Raw genomic sequence first — 24,273 nt, 5'->3', positions numbered from 1 at the left:
AGGTCACTTTGCCCATACACAGCTTGTGGACATTTGGATGGCATGGGGGTGTCCCACCTAGATTGGTCAAGGCTGGGGCTTAAGCGGAGGCAGAACAAGGGTAACCTAAAGATCTGGCCCTTCAAACTACACAGCCCTTTATGGAGGTCACTGTACCAGTCTCAGTTCACCCCTGGCACTCCCAGGCTGGTCCTAACACCCCTCTAACCCCTAGGATGGTCTTTAGGGCTCCACGGGGCCTCAGACGCCCCCTCTACCACTTACTGTCCCTTCCTCGACGATCGGCTCCGCTCGGCGCCGTGTCGACGCCGTGAGGCGGCTCCGGATCGATGTCGCTGGGCGGCCTCGACTCGATGTCGCTGGGCGGTCTCGACTCGATGTCGCTGGGCGGTCTCGACTCGATGTCGCTGGGCGGTCTCGACTCGATGTCGCCGGGCGGTCTCGACTCGATGTCGCCTTCCGGTGTCGCAGGGACACGGTCTCCCCGCTTCCGGGTGTCTCCGGAGTGCGATCTCCACTCCCGACCTCCGGCGCGCTTCACCTCAGTTTCCGGCGACTCCGCTGGGCGGACTTCACTCCCCCGTCGACGCCTCACCTCGACCTCAGGTGACTCCCTACTCGACCTCCGGCGCCTCTCCACGACCTCCGTCGGCGCCCTCACTCGACCTCCAGTGACTCCCTACTCGACCTCCGGTGCCTCTCCACGACCTCCGTCGGCACCCTCACTCGACCTCTGACGGCTCCGGGTACGACGTCTGCTTTCTGTCAGCGCCGCTTCTTTACCTCAGGCCCCAGGTCTCCAGGCTTCTCGACGTCAGGACTCCAGGAGGACACTGCTGAACAGGTCAGGAGCTTGCTGGTCTTCCTCTTTAAGGCCTGTTCCAAATGTTCAGTTCCTTAAGATGGTTCTTCTGGTCTTGGTCCCACACAGGGCTTTAGGCTGGTCTTGGACAGTAGAGACTAGCATCAAGGGTGGGTTTCTGGACCCCACTCCAAGCACTGGTTTCCACCTCTGCTGCCTTACTCCGACCTCCTTCTATCTCTGTCCTCTCTCTTCTCCAGTCAGTTGCCAACTGCCACTCTGAGATGGCCTCCCAACATTCTAAACTGCCTCCCACTATCACAGGATTCTAGAATGTTCCAGAAGGTTCTGGTTATGTCACAGGTGACAATGGATGGCCACCATTTTGTGTCTAAGGCCCTCAGACAGAAGTTCCAGGGGTAGGGAAAATGGCTCCCTGACCCTGCATCAACACTAACAAGTCTGGTGGTTCCCAAAAAGGAAAAATTATAACAGGGTTTGAGGCAAAAGTGGTACAAAATAAATAATGATGAGGAAGGACCACCCAAAGGGCTGACAGGTCTAACACCGCCTCTTTCCAGGCACACACAATGGACGAGCGGAGGGAGACTGGCGATGAGGCAGCGCCCTCCATTACCAGAGATCCCGCCTCTTTCCAGGCACGTACAAGGGAAGAGCAGAGGGAGACTGGCGATGAGGCAGCGCCCTCTTTTACCAGAGATCCCGCCTCTTCCAGACAAATACAAGGGAAGAGCGGAGAAAGACTGGCTACGAGGCAGCGCCCTCCTTTACCAGAGATCCCGCCTCTTTCCAGGCACGTACTAGGGAAGAGCAGAGGGAGACTGGCGACGAGGCAGCGCCTTCGTTTACCAGAGATCCCGCCTCTTCCAGACAAATACAAGGGAAGAGCGGAGAAAGACTGGCTACGAGGCAGCGCCCTCCTTTACCAGAGATCCCGCCTCTTTCCAGGCACGTACTAGGGAAGAGCAGAGGGAGACTGGCTACGAGGCAGCGCCCTCCTTTACCAGAGATCCCGCCTCTTTCCAGGCACGTACAAGGGAAGAGCGGAGAGAGACTGGCGACGAGGCAGCGCCTTCGTTTACCAGAGATCCCGCCTCTTTCCAGGCACGTACAAGGGAAGAGCAGAGGGAGACTGGCTACAAGGCAACACCCTGCAATACAAATGGTCCTTCTTTCCAGATAGAAGGTGCTAGATCCACCCAGGTCCTCCGGGTCAAGGGAGGTGGGACGCCATTCAAGCCCAGGGTAAGAGGTAACCACTTAGAGTATGAGAGGGGTGAACTGGGCTCATATGCAAGACGACAGTGGCAACCCCGACTGCTAAGATTAACAGTGTGAGGAAAAAACTCATGAGCAGGGGATAAGCCACAGATCTTGCTGACCACTTTCTATAATCAATATCATTAAATAAACCCCGCCGTTACAGTCTATGAAATCAGACGCATAATGTTTTTATATAGCGCGTACACAGAACCAGGCTACTTCAAGGTGCTTCCAATTTTGCCAATTAAGAAAAATGAAGCGTAGAAAGCTTGCGCGATATGTCCAGGATCTCAGAATGAGGCCAAACGCGCCTTTCGGAAGATTTCCAGGCGAGGAGAAGGGGCGGTGTCCAGATGTATTTCAGGAGGGGAATTAGTGCTATCTTTACAACAAAGTTGACAACCAAACTATAGAAATCACATATCAAATGAATTTATAATTAATTCGGAAATCTTTCTGCAAATGAGTTTGGTAGGCCAAGAGCCATTCAAGCACTAAAAGGCTTAGAAGAGAAAAGGCACTGACTATCAAAGGAATTAGCATAAAGAAACCTATGAAAAAAACCAGATTGAAATATCTGTCTCCCACAGAACAATGCTAAGTCAAAGGAGCAACAGCCATTATATATAACTCTCACGAGGTTCCCTCAACTAAATACAAATTAATCTGCAATCGACATCCCAAAATGGGACAGATTACTAAATCCAGCAGAGCCCACGTGCACTGTGACGCCACGTCAAGGGGTTTCAACATTCACGGACACTCGCCCTTCAAGGTGAAGTGGGTGCTGAGAGGTGCTGCACATTATATAGTCTTCATGATTTGGGGTTCAGAAGTATTCAGTAACTGTTGGCCAGATGCTTCATTTTATTGGTCGCAAAAACTTGCTGCAATTTGCAATCAGTATTGGATTTTGTACCAATAGGCTGGTTTGTGAAATTCCAAATCTGAAAGGGTCATAAAACAACCTAACTAGTTAATAGTCCAATATAATGGTGGCTGTGCTTGTGAAAGAATTGTACAGCTAGAATAATTCAAAGTAAGGGTATAGTTAATCCAACTCAACATCCCACGTCATTGCATATATAGCAGGTGCTCCAGCCACTTCCAGGTGTACCCCTCGATGATGAACCTACAATCACTCCAGGTGTACCCCTCGAGGGTGAACCTACAATCACTCCAGGTGTACCCCTCGATGGTGAAACTACAAACACTCCAGGTGTACCTGCTGGAGCGGGTTATGCAAAATTTTGTATACACACCCCATTTTGCATGTTGTTTTCTTAATTAGATTAAATAATTAATTATAATCGTATTAATGGATTGGAGTGATGTGGAAATAACTAATCAACCTTATTAATGACTGAAATACACGTGGGATTTGCATCTGCATGACCTAATTAATGACGTGAACTAAAATTCGTACGCATACTAATGATAGATAATTAGAATATTGCATGATATATGTCGCTTTTGTGATGTAATTGTGCTTCGTGCTTTATTTTGTAAGTATAAACCGCATTGAGTGTTGCTTTTAGCTAGATAAATACACAAACATATGGGTATTAGCGAGGGAATAACATTTAATTAGTTATTTTTATGTATTAATTACGTTTTTGTGTTTCTTTGCTTAAGTTGACCATTTTCGCCTGCCGAAAGATGGCTGACTTTGGCGCCTAACCCGACTGCCAATGCTGAACAAGGCTTGGGTGAAGTGCGCCTGCGCTGACAACAGATACACAGTGGCCTGGACCTGACCCCAGATGAACATGTACCTTTCAAGGACAGTCTGGGACGTCGTCCAAGTATTCCGAACAAAGACTGTTGTGTGAACCGGAACTGACAAGGGTCATAACCCAAAAGACACTTTCGTGAGAACTTAAAAGGATGATCCCTGATTGTCCAATCAGCGGACTCGGATGCCCAAAAGTTTGATACATTTGATATTGATTTTACTATAAATTATGGTAGAATAAAGAGGTATTAGGCGGGGTTTTCTGGCCTTTCTCGATTTCCCGACGTTATGCTGACGGAGAGGACGGTGACACTGCAGGACAGCTGTTAGCCTGAATCTTTGACGGACTGAATTAATGCCCAAACTCCTGATGAACTGAATCTGGTAAGATTGATGGGCATAGATTTGCGAGACTACAAAATTTGACATAGAGGGCGACTTTAGCCAGAATAGGTAAATATGAATGGCAACTTGATTTAACGAATGATTTAATTTGCAATATTAATATAAATTTGGATTTGAACATCTACAGAAATGAGTTGGGTTGTTTATTCATTGAAATGTGTTAATGAAAAGGTTAATTAAGAGTATTAGAATTTCACTTAAAACTACAACTAACAGATCCGTCCCGGTCATGAGGGGAATACCAAATGTAGAATCTAGGGCCTAATGAGTATAAGAAAGGTTTGTAGGTTTGCTGCTCATTAGGGTAAAGTGGTATCTTCCTCCCTCATTATCCAGCGCTTGGAAGGATAATCGCCTCTCGCACGGACTGATGGCGAGTGTGTGTTGGTGTCATGGGCCCCACCAGCAAATGTATGGATAGTGTGCGTATGTGAGATCTTTTAGTCCGTGACAGTAGGGAGGGATTTTTCACTCCGCGCTGCATCAGTTTTTCTGGTAGCAGTATGATGGTTTGTTATTGTTTGGTTTAGTGATTATTGCTTGTACATTGCTTATTGATTTCGGTTATTGATTGGTATTGATTTATGTACTAACACTCTATGTTGAGTTACGTTGAGTTTAATGTTGTTTGCATGGCTTCTGGGATGTAGGAAGTCGGAAGTTTGTAACGGTTCCATAGTAGAGCGGAGGTAAGCGCTGCTCTCGGGAAAGACGGAATTGTTGTTGCCCTGTAGGTACACAGGGAAAACGTGTGACAATTGAAGTTGCACGGCGCATTGTCTGGGTTCGATTCGGTGACATCGTTGTGTGTTGTCATTAGAGACATTTACAGTGTGAGAGAAGTGTGTATGATAGCGAAGGTTACCTGTGAAATTCTGGTCTTAGGTACCAGGGATCCAACTGGCATTCCGATAACGCTCCTCACTGGAAAGGTAATAGGTACTCTCTGAGCTTGTTAGAAGGACAAAGGAGAGGTAAGCGCTGCTTTGTTAACGCATGTCATAATTCTGTAGTAGGACAGACTGTTCGCTGTTCTCGGGAAAGACAGGATTCTGTGTGAATGTACTACATTTTCTGGTATGAACGAGTGTGAATGCAAAGGCATTTGGGTTGATTGCGAAACTCTGGGTTTATTTCTCAGGAGCATTGGGTCTCCAACTATGTGTCTTAAATACTAGAGAAACAATTAGCTAATGCTTGTTAGAAGGGTGAAGTAGAGGGATGTGTTACTTTATCAACGGAAGTAATGATTCCGTAGTAGGGCAGAGGTAAGCGCTGCTCTCGGGAAAGACGGAATTCTCGTGAGAAAGGTCTTTTTGCTGTTCTTTGGTTTGCGAAGCGAACAATGGAGATGTTTCTATGTTGTTACTAACAGAAGTGTAGAAATTGAAACAAAAACTTAGTGAGCGGATTTGTAAAGGAGGGGTAGGCAGGAGCCGGAGCTGCCGCAGCGGCTGCTGACGTCAGAACGACTGCGCTGGGATTGGACAGTCAGTCAGAACTGTGAAACGCCGCGGATTGGTGCATTAGTGTGTGCCGCGCTAGGATTGGAGAAGAAACAGGGTGACGTAGACGCTCCTTATTGGTGCGTTAGTGAGAGTCGCGCTAGGATTCGAGGACTGTGACAGTGACGTGGATGCTCTGAATAGGTGCGTTAGTGTAAAGTCGCGCTGTGATTGGATAGATTAGCGGTACAGTTGTAAATAGGGACTAGCATTGCGCGAAAGACAAGAAAATGTATTATGACCCACCAGAGAAGGAGAAGAAAACCTGGTTAGGGAGAATTAAGAAGTGGTTCAAGAAAGACAAACCAGTTAAGACTAGAGAAGGACAGTTACTTCCTCCACCGAAAACCCCTGCATCCTTTATGATTGCGAAATATGGGTATCATACTTGTATTTGGTTAGATAACTGGGTGAGATACACCAAGGACGACGGAGTATTGGCTTTTCCAGAGCATGGTTCATTTAATTTGGCGGTTTTAAGAAATTTACGGGAAAAGATGATGAATTTGGAACCAAGACCTAGACCGACACAGTTTAAGGATTTGACAGAATGGGAAGACGAAATGCATGAACGAGAAAGACAAAGAAGTGGTAGAGGATATAGGTACTGGTTTGGAAGACCATACGGACACGAAACGCATAGCGATCGAATGAAAAGATGGCGAGATGCGAGCATGACTGAGGGTGTGTTCCCTGTAAGAACTGTAGGAGAGAATGAAGGTCGAAAATGTGCAGAAAAGAGGCATAATTTAGAATCGAGAGGGTATGGAGCGAATGAGTGAGGATGATGTTCTTGATGATATGTTTTATAAAAATCCACCACCGTATCGATCAGAACCAGAAATGTTAACTCCAAGTGCCCCAATGAGAGAAACAATGCGAATTATAAAATCGGAACCAGAATCCCTAAGTTCGAGTAAAAACAGTGGTAGCAGGGAAGCAGAAAAGAGATCAGAAGGAAAACAGATGGAGAAAATTCTGTAGAATTATCAAAAACAACCCTGGAATTAACTGAGAAAATAAGAGAATTGACCAAGAATCTAGAAGCCGTAACTGTTCCAGTAACGATAGGTCCAGTAATGCCTATTTTTGAAAAACAGAAGGACAGTGAGCATTGTTTGACAGTCCCTTACAGAAATAATAACCCAGTAGATCAACCAAGAGTGAGTCAGACTGAGAATCCATGGAGGCAAACTATGAGTGTAATGGAACCAAATTTTACAAATAATCCATTTGTAGATCAGAATTGTGCAGAGAGACGCATGACAATGATAGAGACAGTGTCAGAAACACAAAAAGATTTTGGACACGGAAGTGTAGAAAAACCAGTAGGACCATCAACAGACGAGTTAAGTGAATGGTTAAGAAGCTTGCAGAGGAAAGACAAGGAATCCCAATCAATTGATGTGGCCAAGTTACGAATGGTATTGGAAGAATTAATAGTGGGGACTATCCCGACAGAAAAATTGAAAACCTATCAGGATGAAGAATTATAATTTCTGTGCAAAAGTGTGACCTGGAGAGCGAAAAACTTGCACGAAAGGTTAGAAGAAGTAGCAAATGAAATGGGTATTGATATTGAAAAGGTAAAAGCCTTACAGAAACCTTATTGAGTAGAATTCACTGAAAAGGATATTGAGAATATGAACACCACAGGACGAATAGGTCAAATTAAGGACATAATCATTTTGCTAAGAAAATGGGGAGACGTGGATAAATGGAGAAGCAGGTGGTATAGAAAACACGATGATGCCTCAGATAAGACATTTTCAGCCTTTCCTGTAAGAGAAAAGGAGAAGGTGTGACAGAGTGCCCTATGAGAGAGATTCCAGGAGGAGGATATGTACATGTCCCATGGACGAGACAGGATATTTTGTCTTTTACAAATGATTTCCCTCGACTACGCGAAAAGCCTGTCGAGTGGTACAGACAGGTAGACAGATTTGTGAAATTGTCTAAAGTATTATGGATTGATTTGAATAGTCTGTTTGACATAATTGTCCCAGCAGATCTATGGTCAGAATGCAAATTGATGATAAATTGGCCAACCAAAGAATATCCTATGGATCCTAAAACAGGAGCTCCGGACCCTGAGGTAAAGAAGAAATATGAGCAGATTATGGTATTTCTGAAAATAAGGTGCCCCCTAAAGAAACAGACTGGGTAAAAATTGATCGAACACACCAGTAAAGTAAAGAGTCAGTACATGCATACTATGAGAGGCTAATACAAGCTTTTAAGCAGTTTAGCGGAGACGAGAATCTGAGTGAAAAGGATTTGAGCCACTTTGTATACAGATTTGTATATTGTCTACGACCAGAAATTGGTGAAATGATTAAACAGCATACGGTAGATTGGCAAAACAAGAAAATAGATGAAGTATTGAGACATGCTAAATACTTCAGTGATGAAATTGAAGCAAAACAGCGAAAGTTAAAGGAGAAGGCAATGTGGGCACAGGTAAAGGTAGCGGAGAGACAGGAAGCACAATTGGTGGAACAGGCAGGGACCAAGCCAAAATTTAATAATGGGAAGTACAAAGGGAACATTGAAGAAGCTAAAAAGAAATTTCCGTGTCATAATTGTGGCAGGATAGGGCATTGGAAATCAGAGTGTAAATTTCCCCCGAGTACTAACAATGAAAATCCATCATTGAACCCACAGGTGCAGCATGAGGTGAGTGGTCAACTGCAGCAACAGCAGCAAGTTGTTCCCCCACAGAATCAGGTGCCAAAGCCGCCTTTTCCACAGAGCAGAAACACACAGAAGTATAGTAGTGAATCGGGATTCTACAATGAAGAACAGGTAAATAAGCTGCCACGCGCTAGCGCTGTCTCGCAGTATTGGCTGCAACGCGATGAGAGTGACGCAGAAGAGAGCTATTGACGGTGCCGAAGGGAGGAAGAAGAGTGAGTACTTGGCGCAACTCTAGAAGTAGACCAGACAGGACCTTTTCTAGATGGGAGGGTTAATGATGAAAATATTACTTTCCTAGTGGATACTGGTGCTACTCGATCAACTGTAAGATCAGCTGATGTTAAGAATATTCCTCTCTCGGATGAAACGATCCAAGTAGTTGGTGTGTCCAACAGACAAATTAAGACCTATCTTACTGAACCAGTGAAAGTCAGCATAGGGAAATTTTCAGAAATGCACCGCTTTGTGGTGTGTGACACCAGTCCTGTGACTTTATTAGGTAGGGACCTGTTGTGCAAAATGAATTGCACTATATTTTGTACTCCGGATGGAATAGCTTTTGAAACACCAGATGATGATGTATTGTATAAGATGACCATAGCTAACAGAGAAAGTGAAGTTACTGAAACATATGCTGTATTCAACCCTGATGAATTACCAAAAGAACTGAGAAACTCTGTAAAGGCAGAGGTTTGGGATTTCACTGGAGAAGATGTAGGATGAATGAGAAATGTAGATCCAGTCAAAATAACTGTAAAAGAAGGAGTAACATATCCAAATGTTCCACAGTACAGATTGACACCTGAAATATTTGAAGGTGTAACTCCTATAATAGAGAAAATGATCAGACAAGGAATCTTGAGAGAAATAATGAGTAGTCCATGTAATTCACCGATAATGTGACTGAAAAAGCCTAATGGGAAATTCAGGATAGTACAAGATTTGAGAAGAGTGAATAAAATTGTGGTATCATATTGTCCCATTGTACCAAATCCATCAGTGATTTTATATCAAATTCCCCATGATGCAGAATGGTACACAGTAATTGATCTGTGTCATGCTTTCTTTTCCATCCCATTGCACCATGACAGTCAGCAAATTTTTGTATTTCGTTTTGGTGAGCGTATTTTGGCATGGTGCCGAATCTCACATGGGTATACAGAGAGCACCTCAATATTCAATCAGTTATTAAAGAAGTCTCTGGAGATTCTAGAAATGCCAGAAAGCTCTGTATTGGTTCAATATATTGATGACCTTTTAGTAGCGTCAAAAACACGTGAAGCCTGTGAGGTAGATACAATAGCCTTGCTGAATCATTTGGCAAATGGAGGACTTAAAGTGTCACCCGCAAAACTACAGTTTTGTAAGAAGGAAGTGCAGTATCTGGGACACAACATTGAGAAAGGACTAAGGAAAATAACCATAGACAGAATCAGAATAATAAAAGGAATGAGGGCTCCCATGACTCAAAGAGAAGTGAGAATGTTTTTGGGAATGGTTGGATACTGTCGTCAGTGGATATGGAACTTTTCCTTGATCGCAAAGCCTTTGGTGCGATTGACGAGAAGTGATGTAAAAGATCCCCTTGAATTAAATAGAGAAGAATAGGCAGCATTTAGATAATTGAGAGATGGGTTGTGTGAAGCACCTGCATTAGGCATGCCTGACTATGAAAAAGAATTTGAGTTGTATTGCAGTGAGAGAAATGGATGTGCACTTTCGGTGTTGACCCAGAAACATGGTAAAATGAGAAGACCAATTGCATATTTTTCATCAATGCTAGATCCAGTAGCTGTAGGTTTACCTGGATGTTTGAAAGCGGTGGCTGCAACATGTCGAAGTCTGGAGCAGAGTGAAGGAATCGTGATGGGATATCCTTTGAAAGTGTTTGTACCTCATGATGTAGCGATTCTGTTGACAAGGAGTCGTATTCAGTATATGACACACAGTCGGCTGACTAAGTATGAGAAGGTCATATTAGGTGCAACTAATGTGAGTCTTGCAAGATGTGTGAATGTGAATCCTGCAACATTGTTGCCCGATGCTGAGATTGTGGAGGTAAGATACGAAGTTGATCATGATTGTCTGGATGTGCCTGATTTTTGTACAAAACCACGACCAGATATAAAGGATGTACCTTTGCCAGAAAGTGATTTTGTGATGTTCGTTGATGGGTCATGTTTGAGAATGGATGAAGGAGTGCTAAGTGCAGTGTATGCAGTATGCACAGTCGCAGCAGTAATTGAAGCATCATATTTGAAAGGAGTGAAATCAGCCCAGATAGCAGAACTTGTGGCTTTGACTAGAGCATGCAAGATTGGGAAGAGTGTGAGAGTGACTGTGATAACTGACAGCCAGTATGGCTTTGGAGTTGTCCACGACTTCGGCCAACTATGGCTACAAAGAGGTTTCCTGACCTCGAGTGGAACTCCCATTAAGAATGCAGAAGTGGTTGGAAAGTTGCTTGAGGCGATACAGCTGCCTAAACAATTGGCTGTTGTAAAATGTGCTGCACATAGTCAAGGTGGTGATTATATTGCCACTGGGGATAGGTATGCAAACGACATGGCGCAGTATTGTGCACGAAATCAGAATTCGGTCAATCGGGCTAAGGAAAGAGAAATGTCTTCTTGCTCATTGATGTTCACTAACATTGTGAGAACTTGGGAAGAGGTAAAACAATTGGAGGATGAGGCAGGAGATGAGGAAATGAGACAGTGGGTAAAAGCAGGATGTGCCCCAAGGGAAAAGGATCATGTGTGGGTCTATCGAGATGGAAGACCAGTTATGCCTGATAGCATGATGTCTACCATGGCACGGATGTATCATGGCCAGGGACATATTGGGAGAGATGCCATGATCAGGTCATTTAAGCAGACCTGCTACAATGCAAAATTCAGACTTGTGGCAGAAAGTCTTTGTCAGAGATGCTTAATATGTCAGCAGTACAATCCTGGAAGGAAGACAGTAGTGAGTCTGGGAACAATAGGTCGAGAAGGAGGGCCTTTCACCAGAATGCAAGTAGATTTCATTGAGATGCCTTCCTGTAACAGACTGAGGTATGTTTTGGTAGTGGTCTGCCTATTCTCCAGCTGGGTGGATGCATTCCCAACAAGAAGAGATGATGGGTTGACAGTGGCTAAGCTACTGTTGAGAGAATTCATCCCCAGGTTCGGGTTCCCAGTGACAATTGAGTCAGACCGAGGAGGACATTTTCATAATGAGATTGTAGGATTAATTTGTGAAGCATTGAATGTACAACAAAAACTACATTGTGCCTACCGACCAGAGGCTTCTGGTGTGGTTGAACAGATGAATGGTACTATCAAAAATAGAATAGGGAAAATGTGTTTGGCCACAGGTATGAAATGGCCTGATGTCTTGCCTCTAGTACTCATGACAATAAGGCCATTCCAGACAGAACTACAGGATTGAGTCCTCATGAAATAATTATGGGACGTGCAATGAGACATGTGTTTATACCAGTCAACAAGCTGATGACAATTTCTGATGACATGGTGTTGGAATACTGTAAGGGCCTGGCTGACGCAGTTCATTCTGTGTTTCATCAGGTTGGACCAGATGCCACCACACTTGAAAAGAAGCAAGCCCATGATCTGAGCCCAGGTGATTGGGTAAGGATAAAGGTCCACAGAAGAAGAAATTGTCTGGTTCCAAGGTGGGGAAAACCACGACAAGTCATTTTGACCACGACCACAGCTGTGAAGTGTGCTGGACTGAAAAACTGGATCCATGCCAGTCATACATTGAGAATTCCAAATCCGGTGGACAGCACAGGAAAATAATAATTTGATGAATCAGAATCAAGCACTGAATCAGATGACGAAGGGTCAAAGACACAAGGAAACTCTGAAAGGGGGGAAACAGAACAAAGATCAGCTTTAGTCCCCAGAAGTATCGCTCTGAGAAGAAGATTGCAGATTTCCGAATCTAGCGATTCTGGAAACGAACAAGAAGCGCAGGGTTCCAAGAAGGAACACAGGAAGAAAAGAGGAAAGAGTACTGAAGACGCAACAAAAGAAATTAGTGAAAAGGAAGTACCAGATGAGAAACTGAGAGAAATTCCACCTGAAGTAACAAATCTAAGTGAACAAGGGACAGGTACAAAGAGAGAGGGACGGATTTCTGCGGAAAACCCCCGAGGAGGTGTGGGGAACTGCAACATCGAGTTAGGTGAAGGGACAAGTAGCCAGCAGGAAGATTGCGTGCCGGAGACCCGAGGAGGGACAGAAGTAGGGAAAACAAACCAAGTGGTGGAAGAAGAAGTTGCTGAAAAGACAAAGCAAGTTGAGACAGAGTCTGAAGAGAGTGAAAATGAAATACCTGAAGGTCGAGTTCTAAGAAAGAGAGCTTGGAGGAATGAAAAGAATGACAAAGGAAGTAAAGTAAAAAGAGTTGCAAGAGATGATGTTTGGGCCAATAAATTATGGAAACTGAGATATCAATTGACAAGAGTGAATTCACCAAGAGCTGAACAGGTGAATGAAGTGACAAGTCAAGAAAAATCAAAAGAAGACGAATTAACTGAAGACAAAGAGTAGCAGAACAAGGAAACCTAACCAGAAGTATAAGTCACCAGAATGGACGTACGTGGCTCTGCCTCAACAGGGAGAAGAGGCAGATAGTCAAGGAGATCCAGAGGAGACTGTACTAAAAGTGGTTGAGGATGAAATAGAATCGGAAATCCTGAGAGTTCTCTTGTGCGACATTGGAGAAGAAGAAACGGAAGTTCAGGAAAATCCATATTTGGAAGACGAGAGGAGAGTGAAGAACGATGAGATGCCAAACTGAATAATTTAAGAAAACTATTGATGAAGAAAAACAAGATATTGAATTAAAGATAGAGACTGGTAGAACCAAATAGGTGTTAGAACCTAGGTTAGAAAAACTAGTTGTGAAGTAAAAGAGGCTAAGTCAAAAGACACGGTCCATTTTAACAAGATGGCTAACATAGAAAGTAGTAAAGGTAGATGTACATTCATGAAAAGATGGTGTAAAATGTGTTGTTGTTGTACAGGATTATTAATGCTTTTATGGAGCATCCTTGCTCTTGTCATTTCTTTTAAGGCTACTATAGATACATTAGAAGGACATAGTGAGAACAAAACTAATATAGGGAAAATTACAAAGGTAGTTCCAACTAGAATAGATAAAAATTATTTGCATAAAGACAGGTCAATAACAGATTTTTCTAATAATGTATTTTCAAAATTATTGTATGAATATGTAAAGACAATGGACGTATGGGACTGCTACGTATGTATGCAGTTACCTGCATCTGTTTCTGAGGGAGTGACATATCATCACCTTCCGGCAACGTATGGTATAACATGTAGTGTGATAGCTAGTTTGTTTTATGAGACAGGGAAATTAGAATATTATTTTTCAGATGTAGATAACATTTTTGCACAAGTGCCTTCTTATAACAAATTGAACAAAGTAAAACCTGCTAAGGTATTAGGTGAATTCTTTTTAGAAACTAAGGAACTAACATTAGAGTATATTTTTAGAAACAATTTAACATGCAGTTTGAAGAAGGAGGAAAAGACATTCCTAGACATGGTTGAGGAAAGGAGATTGAAAATGCAAAGAAAAGCAGCAGAAGGGAAAGTGGAGAAAACAATCTGGGATATAGAGAAAGAAAAACATTTGAAAGGAGAAGATAGTCCAACTATAGCTTTAGATTGGCCTCAGAAAGGGAAATTTTGCATTCGAAGGAATCAAACTGCGTATGATAATTATTTTCTAGGTAATAGTGAGTGCCATGATACATATCCAATCATGGGTGGATGGGGATTCAAAGGTGGAAGAGATCCAGTCTTTCCTGGATTATATTTTATTTGTGGGAACAGGGCATATTATCGTTTGCCAGACCATTGGTATGGCACATGTTACGTAGGCCTGGTCTTTCCAAAAATCTTTCATATGGATAGAGGAGAAGATGGTGTACATAGCTCAAGTAATCATTTAGCCAGAACCAAGAGAGAATCTTGGGCAGAAATTGTAGGTGATATTTTTCAGACATTAATACCAGCAGTGGGAATAACTCTGAATGCAAACAAAATTAGAAAATTGTCAGCAGTAGTGGATCGCTTGTCAACAAGCACCTCTGGAGGATTTTTATTGGTTAACACTGAAATGGTTGCCATGCGTGCTATGGTAATGCAAAATCGACTTGCCCTTGATATTTTATTGGCAAAAGAGGGTGGAGTCTGTGGAATGCTGAAAGTTCAACATTGTTGTACTTACATTCCTGACGAAAGCAAAGATCTGAAAACTTATATTATGAATATTACTGAATTGCATGATGAACTTGCACCACTGGAGGTTGAAAGTGTTTGGGATAGAATTGGAAAGAAAATAGCTGCTATTAAGAATTTCTTAGTAAAAATAGGTAGTACTCTTATAGGTAAAATATTGTTTCCATTAACATGTGTAACCTGTATAGTTCTAATGATAAAATTATGTTGTATGTGCTGTAAAAATAAGAAAGATAAGAAAAGAATAAAAAGAGAAAAATTAAAAAGAAAAAACAAGGATCAAGATAGAGATTTGGAAGAGATAACATTAGAAGAATGGAAGGAGAGTATGTATAAAACTGCAAAAAAAGAAGAAATGGGTGAAGCTGAATTATGATTAAGAGCAAGAAAACATTTTAAAGATTCCGTAAGACAGAACAAAATTTTGGGTGGTGTGGTGATAAAATCCCCAAAGGGGGGATTGCTGGAGCGGGTTATGCAAAATGTTGTATACCCACCCCATTTTGCATGTCGTTTTATTAATTAATTAATTATAATCGTATTAATGGATTGGAGTGATGTGGAAATAACTAATCAACCTTATTAATGACTGAAATACACGTGGGATTTGCATCTGCATGACCTAATTAATGACGTGAACTAAAATTTGTACGCATACTAATGATAGATAATTAGAATATTGCATGATATATGTCGCTTTTGTGATGTAATTGTGATTCGTGCTTTATTTTGTAAGTATAAACCGCATTGAGTGTTGCTTTTGGCTAGATAAATACACACACATATGGGTATTAGCGAGGGATTAACATTTAATTAGTTATTTTTATGTATTAATTACGTTTTTGTGTCTCATTGCTTAAGTTGACCATTTTGGCCTGCCGAAAGATGGCTGATTTTGGTGCCTCAACCGACTGCCAACGCTGAACAAGGCTTGGGTGAAGTGCGCCTGCACTGACAACAGATACACAGTGGCCTGGACCTGACCCCAGATGAACATGTACCTTTCAAGGACAGTCTGGGACGTCGTCCAAGTATTCCGAACAAAGACTGTTGTGTGAACCGGAACTGACAAGGGTCATAACCCAAAAGACACTTTCGTGAGAACTTAAAAGGATGATCCCTGATTGTCCAATCAGCGGACTCGGATGCCCAAAAGTTTGATACATTTGATATTGATTTTGCTATAAATTATGGTAGAATAGAGAGGTATTAGGCGGGTTCGTTTCTGGCCTTTCTCGATTTCCCGACGTTATGCTGACGGAGAGGACGGCGACACTGCAGGACAGCTGTTAGCCTGAATCTTTGATGGACTGAATTAATGCCCAAACTCCTGATGAACTGAATCTGCTAAAATTGATGGGCATAGATTTGCAAGACAACAAAATTTGACACAGAGGACGACTTTAGCCAGAATAGGTAAATATGAATGGCAACTTGATTTAATGAATGATTTAATCTGCAATATTAATATAAATTTGGATTTGAACATCTACAGAAATGAGTTGGGTTGTTTATTCATTGAAATGTGTTAATGAAAAGGTTAATTAGAGTATTAGAATTTCATTTAAAACTACAACTAACAGATCCGTCCCGGTCATGAGGGGAATACCAAATGTAGAATCTAGGGCCTAATGAGTATAAGCAAGGTTTGTAGGTTTGCTGCTCATTAGGGTAAAGTGGTATCTTCCTCCCTCATTATTCAGCGTTTGGAAGGATAATCGCCTCTCGCACGGACTGATGGTGAGTGTGTGTTGGTGTTATGGGCCCCACCAGCGAATGTATGGATAGTGTGCGTATGTGAGATCTTTTAGTCCGTGACAGTAGGGAGGGATTTTACACTCCGCGCTGCATCATACCCCTCGAGGGTGAACCTACAAACACTCCAGGTATACACCACGATGGTGACACTACAATCACTCCAGGTGTACCCCTCGATGGTGAACCTACAATCACTCCAGGTGTAACCCTCGACGGTGAAACTACAATCACTCCAGGTGTACCCCTCGATGGTGAACCTACAATCACTCCATGTGTACCCCTCTACGGTGAACCTACAATCACTCCAGGTGTAACCCTCGATGGTGAAACTACAACCACTCCAGGTGTACCCCTTGATGGTGAACCTACAATCACTCCAGGTGTAACCCTCGACGGTGAAACTACAATCACTCCAGGTGTAACCCTCGACGGTGAACCTACAATCACTCCAGGTGTAACCCTCGATGGTAAAACTAAACCCACTCCAGGTGTACCCCTCGATGGTGAACCTACAACCACTCCAGGTGTACCCCTCGATGGTGAAACTACAATCACTCCAGGTGTACCCCTCGATGGTGAACCTACAACCACTCCAGGTGTACCCCTCGATGGTGAAACTACAATCACTCCAGGTGTACCCCTCGATGGTGAACCTACAATCCCTCCAGGTGTACCACTCGATGGTGAAAAACTACAATCACTCCAGGTGTACCCCTCGATGGTGAACCTACAGTCACTCCAGGTGTACCCTTGGATGGTGAACCTACAGTCACTCCAGGTGTACCCCTCGAGGGTGAAACTACAATCAACACATGTGAATGACCTAGACCGCTGGCGCACACTGAACCTGTGTTCCATGAGATAGTTTTACGAAAGCACAGGCCATGCAATTTCTCTCTCCTTTATTGTTACCACTTCAGGGACTGTGGTGACCTTGGTTGGACAGTGCAGGTCACAACAAACCTATCTGGCAGCCAACACGTTTCGTCTCAAACATACTTTTAAAAGGCTAGAAATAATCTGGTTGTTAGTTAAATCTTAACATAAATTAATATTTATTAGGAAAGTTGCACATTGCAATACATTCACATGGATACAATTACATGAATGGTGGCCTGCAAGGGTCAGCGCACAGCCATGCCTGTGATTACATTTAAATAAAGATTTTTTAAAGCAGATCAGTATCAGATCCACTCACAAGATGGAGGAACAGACAGGCCCAGAAGACAAATTGAACCGTAAGAATGCAAGGTCTACCTACAAGGTGGAAGGCCAGACCCACTCACAAGGCAGAAGATCAAACCATCAGAAGGCCACACCCACACACAAAACGAAAGGTCAGACCCACACACAAAACAAAAGGCCAGACCCAACAGAAGGGCGGACACACCCTAAAGACAGAAGTCTGGAGCCACCCACAAGAGAAAAGGCAGGAGGCACCCACAAGAGAGAAGGCCAAAGCCACCCACAAGAGAGAAGGCCAAAGCCACCCACAAGAGAGAAGGCCAAAGCCACCCACAAGAGAGAAGGCCAAAGCCACCCACAAGAGAGAAGGTCAGAGCCACCCAAAGAGAGAAGGCCAAAGCCACCCAAAGAGAGAAGGCCAAAGCCACCCACAAGAGAGAAGGCCACAGCCAACCACAAGAGAGAAGGCCAAAGCCACCCACAAGAGAGAAGGCCAAAGCCACCCACAAGAGAGAAGGCCAAAGCCACCCACAAGAGAGAAGGCCAAAGCCCCCCCACAAGAGAGAAGGCCAAAGCCCCCCACAAGAGAGAAGGCCAAAGCCAACCACAAGAGAGAAGGCCACAGCCAACCACAAGAGAGAAGGCCAAAGCCACCCACAAGAGAGAAGGCCAAAGCCACCCACAAGAGAGAAGGCCAAAGCCACCCACAAGAGAGAAGGCCAAAGCCCCCCCACAAGAGAGAAGGCCAAAGCCCCCCACAAGAGAGAAGGCCACAGCCAACCACAAGAGAGAAGGCCAAAGCCCCCCACAAGAGAGAAGGCCAAAGCCCCCCACAAGAGAGAAGGCCAAAGCCCCCCCACAAGAGAGAAGGCCAAAGCCCCCCACAAGAGAGAAGGCCAAAGCCCCCCACAAGAGAGAAGGCCAAAGCCCCCCACAAGAGAGAAGGCCAAAGCCCCCCACAAGAGAGAAGGCCAGAGCCCCCCCACAAGAGAAAACGCCAAAGCCACCCACGAGAGAGCAGGCCAGTGCCACCCACAAGTGAGAAGGCCAAAGCTACCCACAAGAGAATAGGCCAGAACCACCCACAAGAGAGAAGGCCAGAACCACCCAGGAGAGAGAAGGCCAGAGCCACCCACAAAAGAGAAGGCCAGAGCCACCCACAAAAGAGAAGGCCAGAGCCACCCACAAAAGAGAAGGCCAGAGCCACCCACAAGAGAAAAGGCCAAAGCCACCCACGAGAGAAGGCCAAAGCCACCCACGAGAGAGAAGGCCAACGCCACCCACTAGAGAGAAGGCTAGAAACACCCACAAGAGAGAAGGCCAGAGCCACCCACAAGAGAGAAGGCCAAAGCCACCCACAAGAGAGAAAGGTCAAAGCCACCCACAAGAGAGAAGGCCAAAGCCACCCACAAGAGAGAAGGCCAAAGCCACCCACAAGAGAGAAGGCTAAAGCCACCCACAAGAGAGAAGGTCAAAGCCACCCACAAGAGAGAAGGTCAGAGCCACCCAAAGAGAGAAGGCCAAAGCCACCCACAAGAGAGAAGGCCACAGCCAACCACAAGAGAGAAGGCCAGAGCCCCCCACAAGAGAGAAGGCCAGAGCCCCCCACAAGAGAGAAGGCCAGAGCCCCCCACAAGAGAGAAGGCCAAAGCCCCCCACAAGAGAGAAGGCCAAAGCCCCCCACAAGAGAGAAGGCCAAAGCCCCCCCCCACAAAAGAGAAGGCCAAAGCCCCCCCCCACAAAAGAGAAGGCCAAAGCCCCCCACAAGAGAGAAGGCCAAAGCCCCCCACAAGAGAGAAGGCCAAAGCCCCCCACAAGAGAGAAGGCCAAAGCCCCCCACAAGAGAGAAGGCCAGAGCCGCCCCACAAGAGAAAACGCCAAAGCCACCCACGAGAGAGAAGGCCAGTGCCACTCACAAGTGAGAAGGCCAAAGCTACCCACAAGAGAATAGGCCAGAACCATCCACAAGAGAGAAGGCCAGAACCACCGAGGAGAGAGAAGGCCAGAGCCACCCACAAAAGAGAAGGCCAGAGTCACCCACAAAAGAGAAGGCCAGAGCCACCCACAAAAGAGAAGGCCAGAGCCACCCACAAAAGAGAAGGCCAGAGCCACCCACAAGAGAAAAGGCCAGAGCCACCCACAAGAGAAAAGGCCAAAGCCACCCCCAAGAGAAAAGGCCAGAGCCACCCACAAGAGAAAAGGCCAGAGCCACCCACAAGAGAGGCCAGAGACACCCACAAGAGAGGCCAGAGACACCCACAAGAAAGAACGTCAGAGCCACTCAAGGGTGAAGGCCAAAGCCACCCACGAGAGAAGGCCAAAGCCACCCACGAGAGAGAAGGCCATCGCCACCCACTAGAGAGAAGGCTAGAACCACCCACAAGAGAGAAGGCCAGAGCCACCCACAAGAGAGAAGGCCAAAGCTACCCACAAGAGAGAAGGCCAGAACCACCCACAAGAGAGAAGGCCAGAGCCACCCACAAGAGAGAAGGCCAGAGTCACCCACAAGAGAGAAGGCCAGAGCCACCCACAAGAGAGAAGGCCAGAGCCACCCCCAAGAGAGAAGGCGAGAGCCACCCCCAAGAGAGAAGGCCAGAGCCACCCCTAAGAGAGAAGGCCAGAGCCACCCACAAGAGAGAAGGCCAGAGCCACCCACAAGAGAGAAGGCCAGAGCCACCCACAAGAGAGAAGGCCAGAGCCACCCACAAGAGAGAAGGCCAGAGCCACCCACAAGAGAGAAGGCCAGAGCCACCCACAAGAGAGAAGGCCAGAGCCACCCACAAGAGAGAAGGCCAGAGCCACCCACAAGAGAGAAGGCCAGAGCCACCCACAAGAGAGAAGGCCAGAGCCACCCCCAAGAGAGAAGGCCAAAGCCACACACAAGACACAAGGCCAGACCCATCCTTCATGCTCTCATGGGTGTGACCTAAACCAGAAGCTCTTCACAGAATTTGCAACATTCCTTGTAAGGAGGGAGTCTCATCTCCTTACCGGACTCCTCCAGAGGGTCTCAGACGCAGGAAAGCCTCCACGGCGTAGAAGAAGATAGTGCAGAAGAGGGCAGTGAAGAAGAACTGGATCCAGGCCTGTGGTGAGAGAAGAGGGTGGAGAGGGGTTCACAAGGGCTCCCCAGGGCCCTTCACTCTCCCCAAGGTGCAGCACTTCTCTGTAACACTCTGTCCTCACCCCTCCAATCAAAGGCATGGGCGTCCATTAGAGGCAGCAGGCACACCCCCCCCCCACCCCCCCAAAAAGTGCCTTAGTACCCCTGGCAGTGGCCTCATAACTCTGGTTCCACAAATCATGAAGGGACTAATCACAAGCCATGGTTACCGCTTCTAGTGACTCACTCCTTGACTTCATCTTATTCTCTTACAACCAGTAGGAGGCTTATGAGGGACACACTGTGGGAAAACAACCGATATCATGGGTGGGGGGGGAACGGGGGGGGACAACGAGTAGATGATGTCACTTCTGTCGACCCTGGAGTCTTGGTGTCTCAAGAAGCATCATCATAACTTTGTTGGTGGTCAACGGCCTATATCCACAGTCTGTGGCCAGGGTGAGGGGAAGTTGTAGGGACATCTGCAGCCAGGGCTTGACTGGTCATAGTGGGCACTGGGCGTTTCCCCACTGGGCGGGAAGGGTGGTGGCCGGTTTTGGACAGGTGGGGCGGTTTTTGGTACAGGGGGGCGGTTTTTGGTACAGGGGTCCGGTTTTGCAGCAGTGCTGCAATCTCAGACCGTGTACCAAACGCAACAGCAGTGCTTCCCACCGGCATCCCCCACCGCCGCGCGGCCGGTCCAACTTAATTGCCAAGGATGGTTTGCATTCCCAGTGCGGTCCTGTCTGCAGTGGTCTCGACAGCAATGACCGACGGCGCACTCTGGTGCGCAGAGACAGGTCATGTGGGACCCCAGAGGGGTGACTGGTCTCAACCTGCAAACACTTATCACTGGCAGCACCTCACCACACTCGCACCTTTCACCATCAGATCGGAATTACCTTTACAACGAGGCTTCAGGCACGCATTCCGTTTCACCGCAAGTGAAACAGCGCTTGCCTTACCCACGCATATGCATAGTTAAGCTAGTTGGTGTTCTACCTTACTAAGTGGGCAGGGAGAAGAACCGGAAGGGAGGACCTGCACAAAGAATGGGGACATGGCGAGGTACGTTGGGCTGGGAGGGTGGGTTTTAAAGGAGGATCATGGTTTTAGGACTCTGGGTGGGGGCTGAAGGGGGTAGGTTATAAGGAAGGGGGACCAGTTTTAGGGCTATGGGTCGGGGTAGGTTTTAAGGTAGGGTGTAGAGCTTTAGGGCTCAGGGCAGTGGTGGAAGGGGCAGTTTTCAGGACCGTGAGAAGTTTTTAGGGTTCGGCGCAGCGGGAGTCGGGATAGTTTAAGGTTTTAGGGGTTGGGTTGTTTTTTTAGGGCTGGGGAGAGTCGCGTTACAGGGTAGGGGCCATGATTTTAGTCCTCAGGCTGGAGGGGCTGGGTTGTGAACTCTACCACACATCCCTTTACCACGAAATTGAATAGTAAAGGAAAGAGCGGTAAAGGAATGCGAGGTTTAAATGCATTAGTTGTTGGGGCAGCGTGGGAGAGACACGCATGGTTCAGCCATGCGTGCTTCTGTCATACAACCCCATCAGGTTCAAACATACCCCGCTCACGCCTAACACGCAGCACAGGTATGCTCCCTCGGGCAAGGATAGCGCACATCCCCCCGTCCCAGCCACCACAACAAACGTCCTCTTGCCAGATTATAACACATCTCCTGCCCTCACGAATACAAACTTACACTCTCCACCAGATCAGGATACTACACACCCCCTGACTTTACCAACACCAACAGTGCCAAGTCAGAATGATACACACCCCCTACCCTGGCAACCGAACATACAACCTAAGCCCAGATTACCCTACATCTCATGAACTTATCAATAACCACCCCCTCATGCCAGTTTACCTCCCCTTGTTGCCCCTGCCAGTGCTGCCAATAACAACACCAAGACAACCACCAACCAGCACACTCTTACAAGGGTAGCCATTCAGACTATTCCTGGCCCCCAAATCTTTAAGAATGGCTCGGGAGGTCGGTATTAGCCAGGTTTAGTGTACATTGAATTAAGAAATTACTGTTGCTGTGCTCATCACTAAATTAAACAAACAGCACCACCATGTGGCAGACGGTTATATGTGCCAGTGTTTACAATTAAGTGCGGGTGCAAGCAACGGAAACCACCGGCTCAAATGAAGCACTGGGTTTGATCATCTGTGGGTCTGGCACGTTTTGTGTAGATCTATATAAGGAGGGAAAAGTTGAAAGGGGAGGTCAAAGACAATTTAATGTAGTAATTAACCCTGGGCATAGGACTACGCTACGCTTGCATAGTTTGTGCAACTACGCGCTACACAAATTGCACGTAGCACAGTGCAAAAACACGTAGCGGGCATTTTTTGCTTGCTCGCGGTCCTCAACATCAAGTTGGCGACCGCGAGCGAGCAAAATAACATCGCGGCGAGACTTTTTCCTCGTTCGCTATCAGCAACATCAAGTTGCCGATCGCGAGCGTGGAAAATAAACCTCCTGGCGAGATTCTCAATGCAGGGAGGTGAGGTTTCTCATTGCAAGTGGTCGCGTATGCTCGCAACCGCTCGCGATGAGAAACTACCAGTCCGCGTTGAGAAAGCTGCCGCTCGAGTACAAATCTACTCGAGTGGCAGAAAATGACCGCTTGCACTGTGCATGATGTGGTTTGCAATAATTGCAGTGCGAACATGCATCCGGAACTGTGCAATCAGTGCGAACAGCATTTTGCACAGTGCACTACCCAGTTCGTATCTCGCGTAGTGCGAAGTGCACTTCGCGTAGCTACGGTTAGCGCTACTACGCAAACTACACCCAGGGTTAGTAGTAATTACCGGGTCTCTGTAATGCATACGTATGGAATTTTGGCAGGCTTGCAGCACATTAAGCCCATGTCAGGAATCTCCAGTTTCATGAATGGGGAAGAAAGTTATATGGCAAGGGGAAAAAATTTTTAAAAAATTTGATTTGCTAATAAATTTGGCGCACTTTTACACATTTCCCCAATGCTTGGCAGACAGTAACCATGTTTAGCTTACTTGTCGTACTTTGAGTTGCATGCAAACCCATCTGGGGCTACACTTGAAGAGGTGGCCATTTTAACACTCCGAGAAATATTTTCTCTCTGCTAGTGGGCTTGACAGGGTTAAAAGATTGAGACATCTAAGCAAATCAAACAAATATATTTTAATTTTCCCTAATCATTTTTCCATTGGGAAATTAGACAAAGCTACAACCGAACAGCTGAACACAATGACACCAAATTTGGCAGAAAGCAATACCTCGGTCCATGAAAGCGTGCCTTCTGTGACTTGTTGCAATTGCATTCAGTAGTTTCAGAGAAATTAAGGTTAAAGAAATATAGATATTTAACGGCGCGGAGCCTACAGATCTCAAGATGAGATCTTATTGTCTGCCACCACATTAACAAAGATGTGACAGCATACATCTTAGGATTCAGCGACTGAGTTTGATGTCCTGAAAATAAATGTAAAAATAAAATAGTCCCCCGTCTTTTATTAATATACCC

General features: G+C 45.7%; 1 protein-coding gene across 3 annotated transcripts in view; it reads right to left on the bottom strand.

Moving 5' to 3' along the window:
• The window catches only part of LOC146829717 (G protein-coupled receptor 143-like), a 205,957-nt gene that overhangs the window by 127,658 nt on the left and 54,026 nt on the right, over positions 1-24,273 (bottom strand). For all 3 annotated transcript variants that reach the window (XR_014962042.1, XM_085606715.1, XM_085606714.1), the window contains exon 4: positions 20,644-20,738. Coding sequence is in view for 2 of the 3 variants with exons in the window: in XM_085606715.1 (XP_085462841.1) it covers positions 20,644-20,738 (95 nt within the window). In the remaining variant the exon portion in view is untranslated. The remainder of the gene's footprint in view (positions 1-20,643; positions 20,739-24,273) is intronic.

This window comes from Triturus cristatus, chromosome 5_2, assembly GCF_964204655.1.
Source record: "Triturus cristatus chromosome 5_2, aTriCri1.1, whole genome shotgun sequence".
Taxonomy (NCBI): domain Eukaryota; kingdom Metazoa; phylum Chordata; class Amphibia; order Caudata; family Salamandridae; genus Triturus; species Triturus cristatus.
Note: the sequence above shows the minus strand (reverse complement) of the source record. Positions and strands in the feature narration are given on the sequence as shown.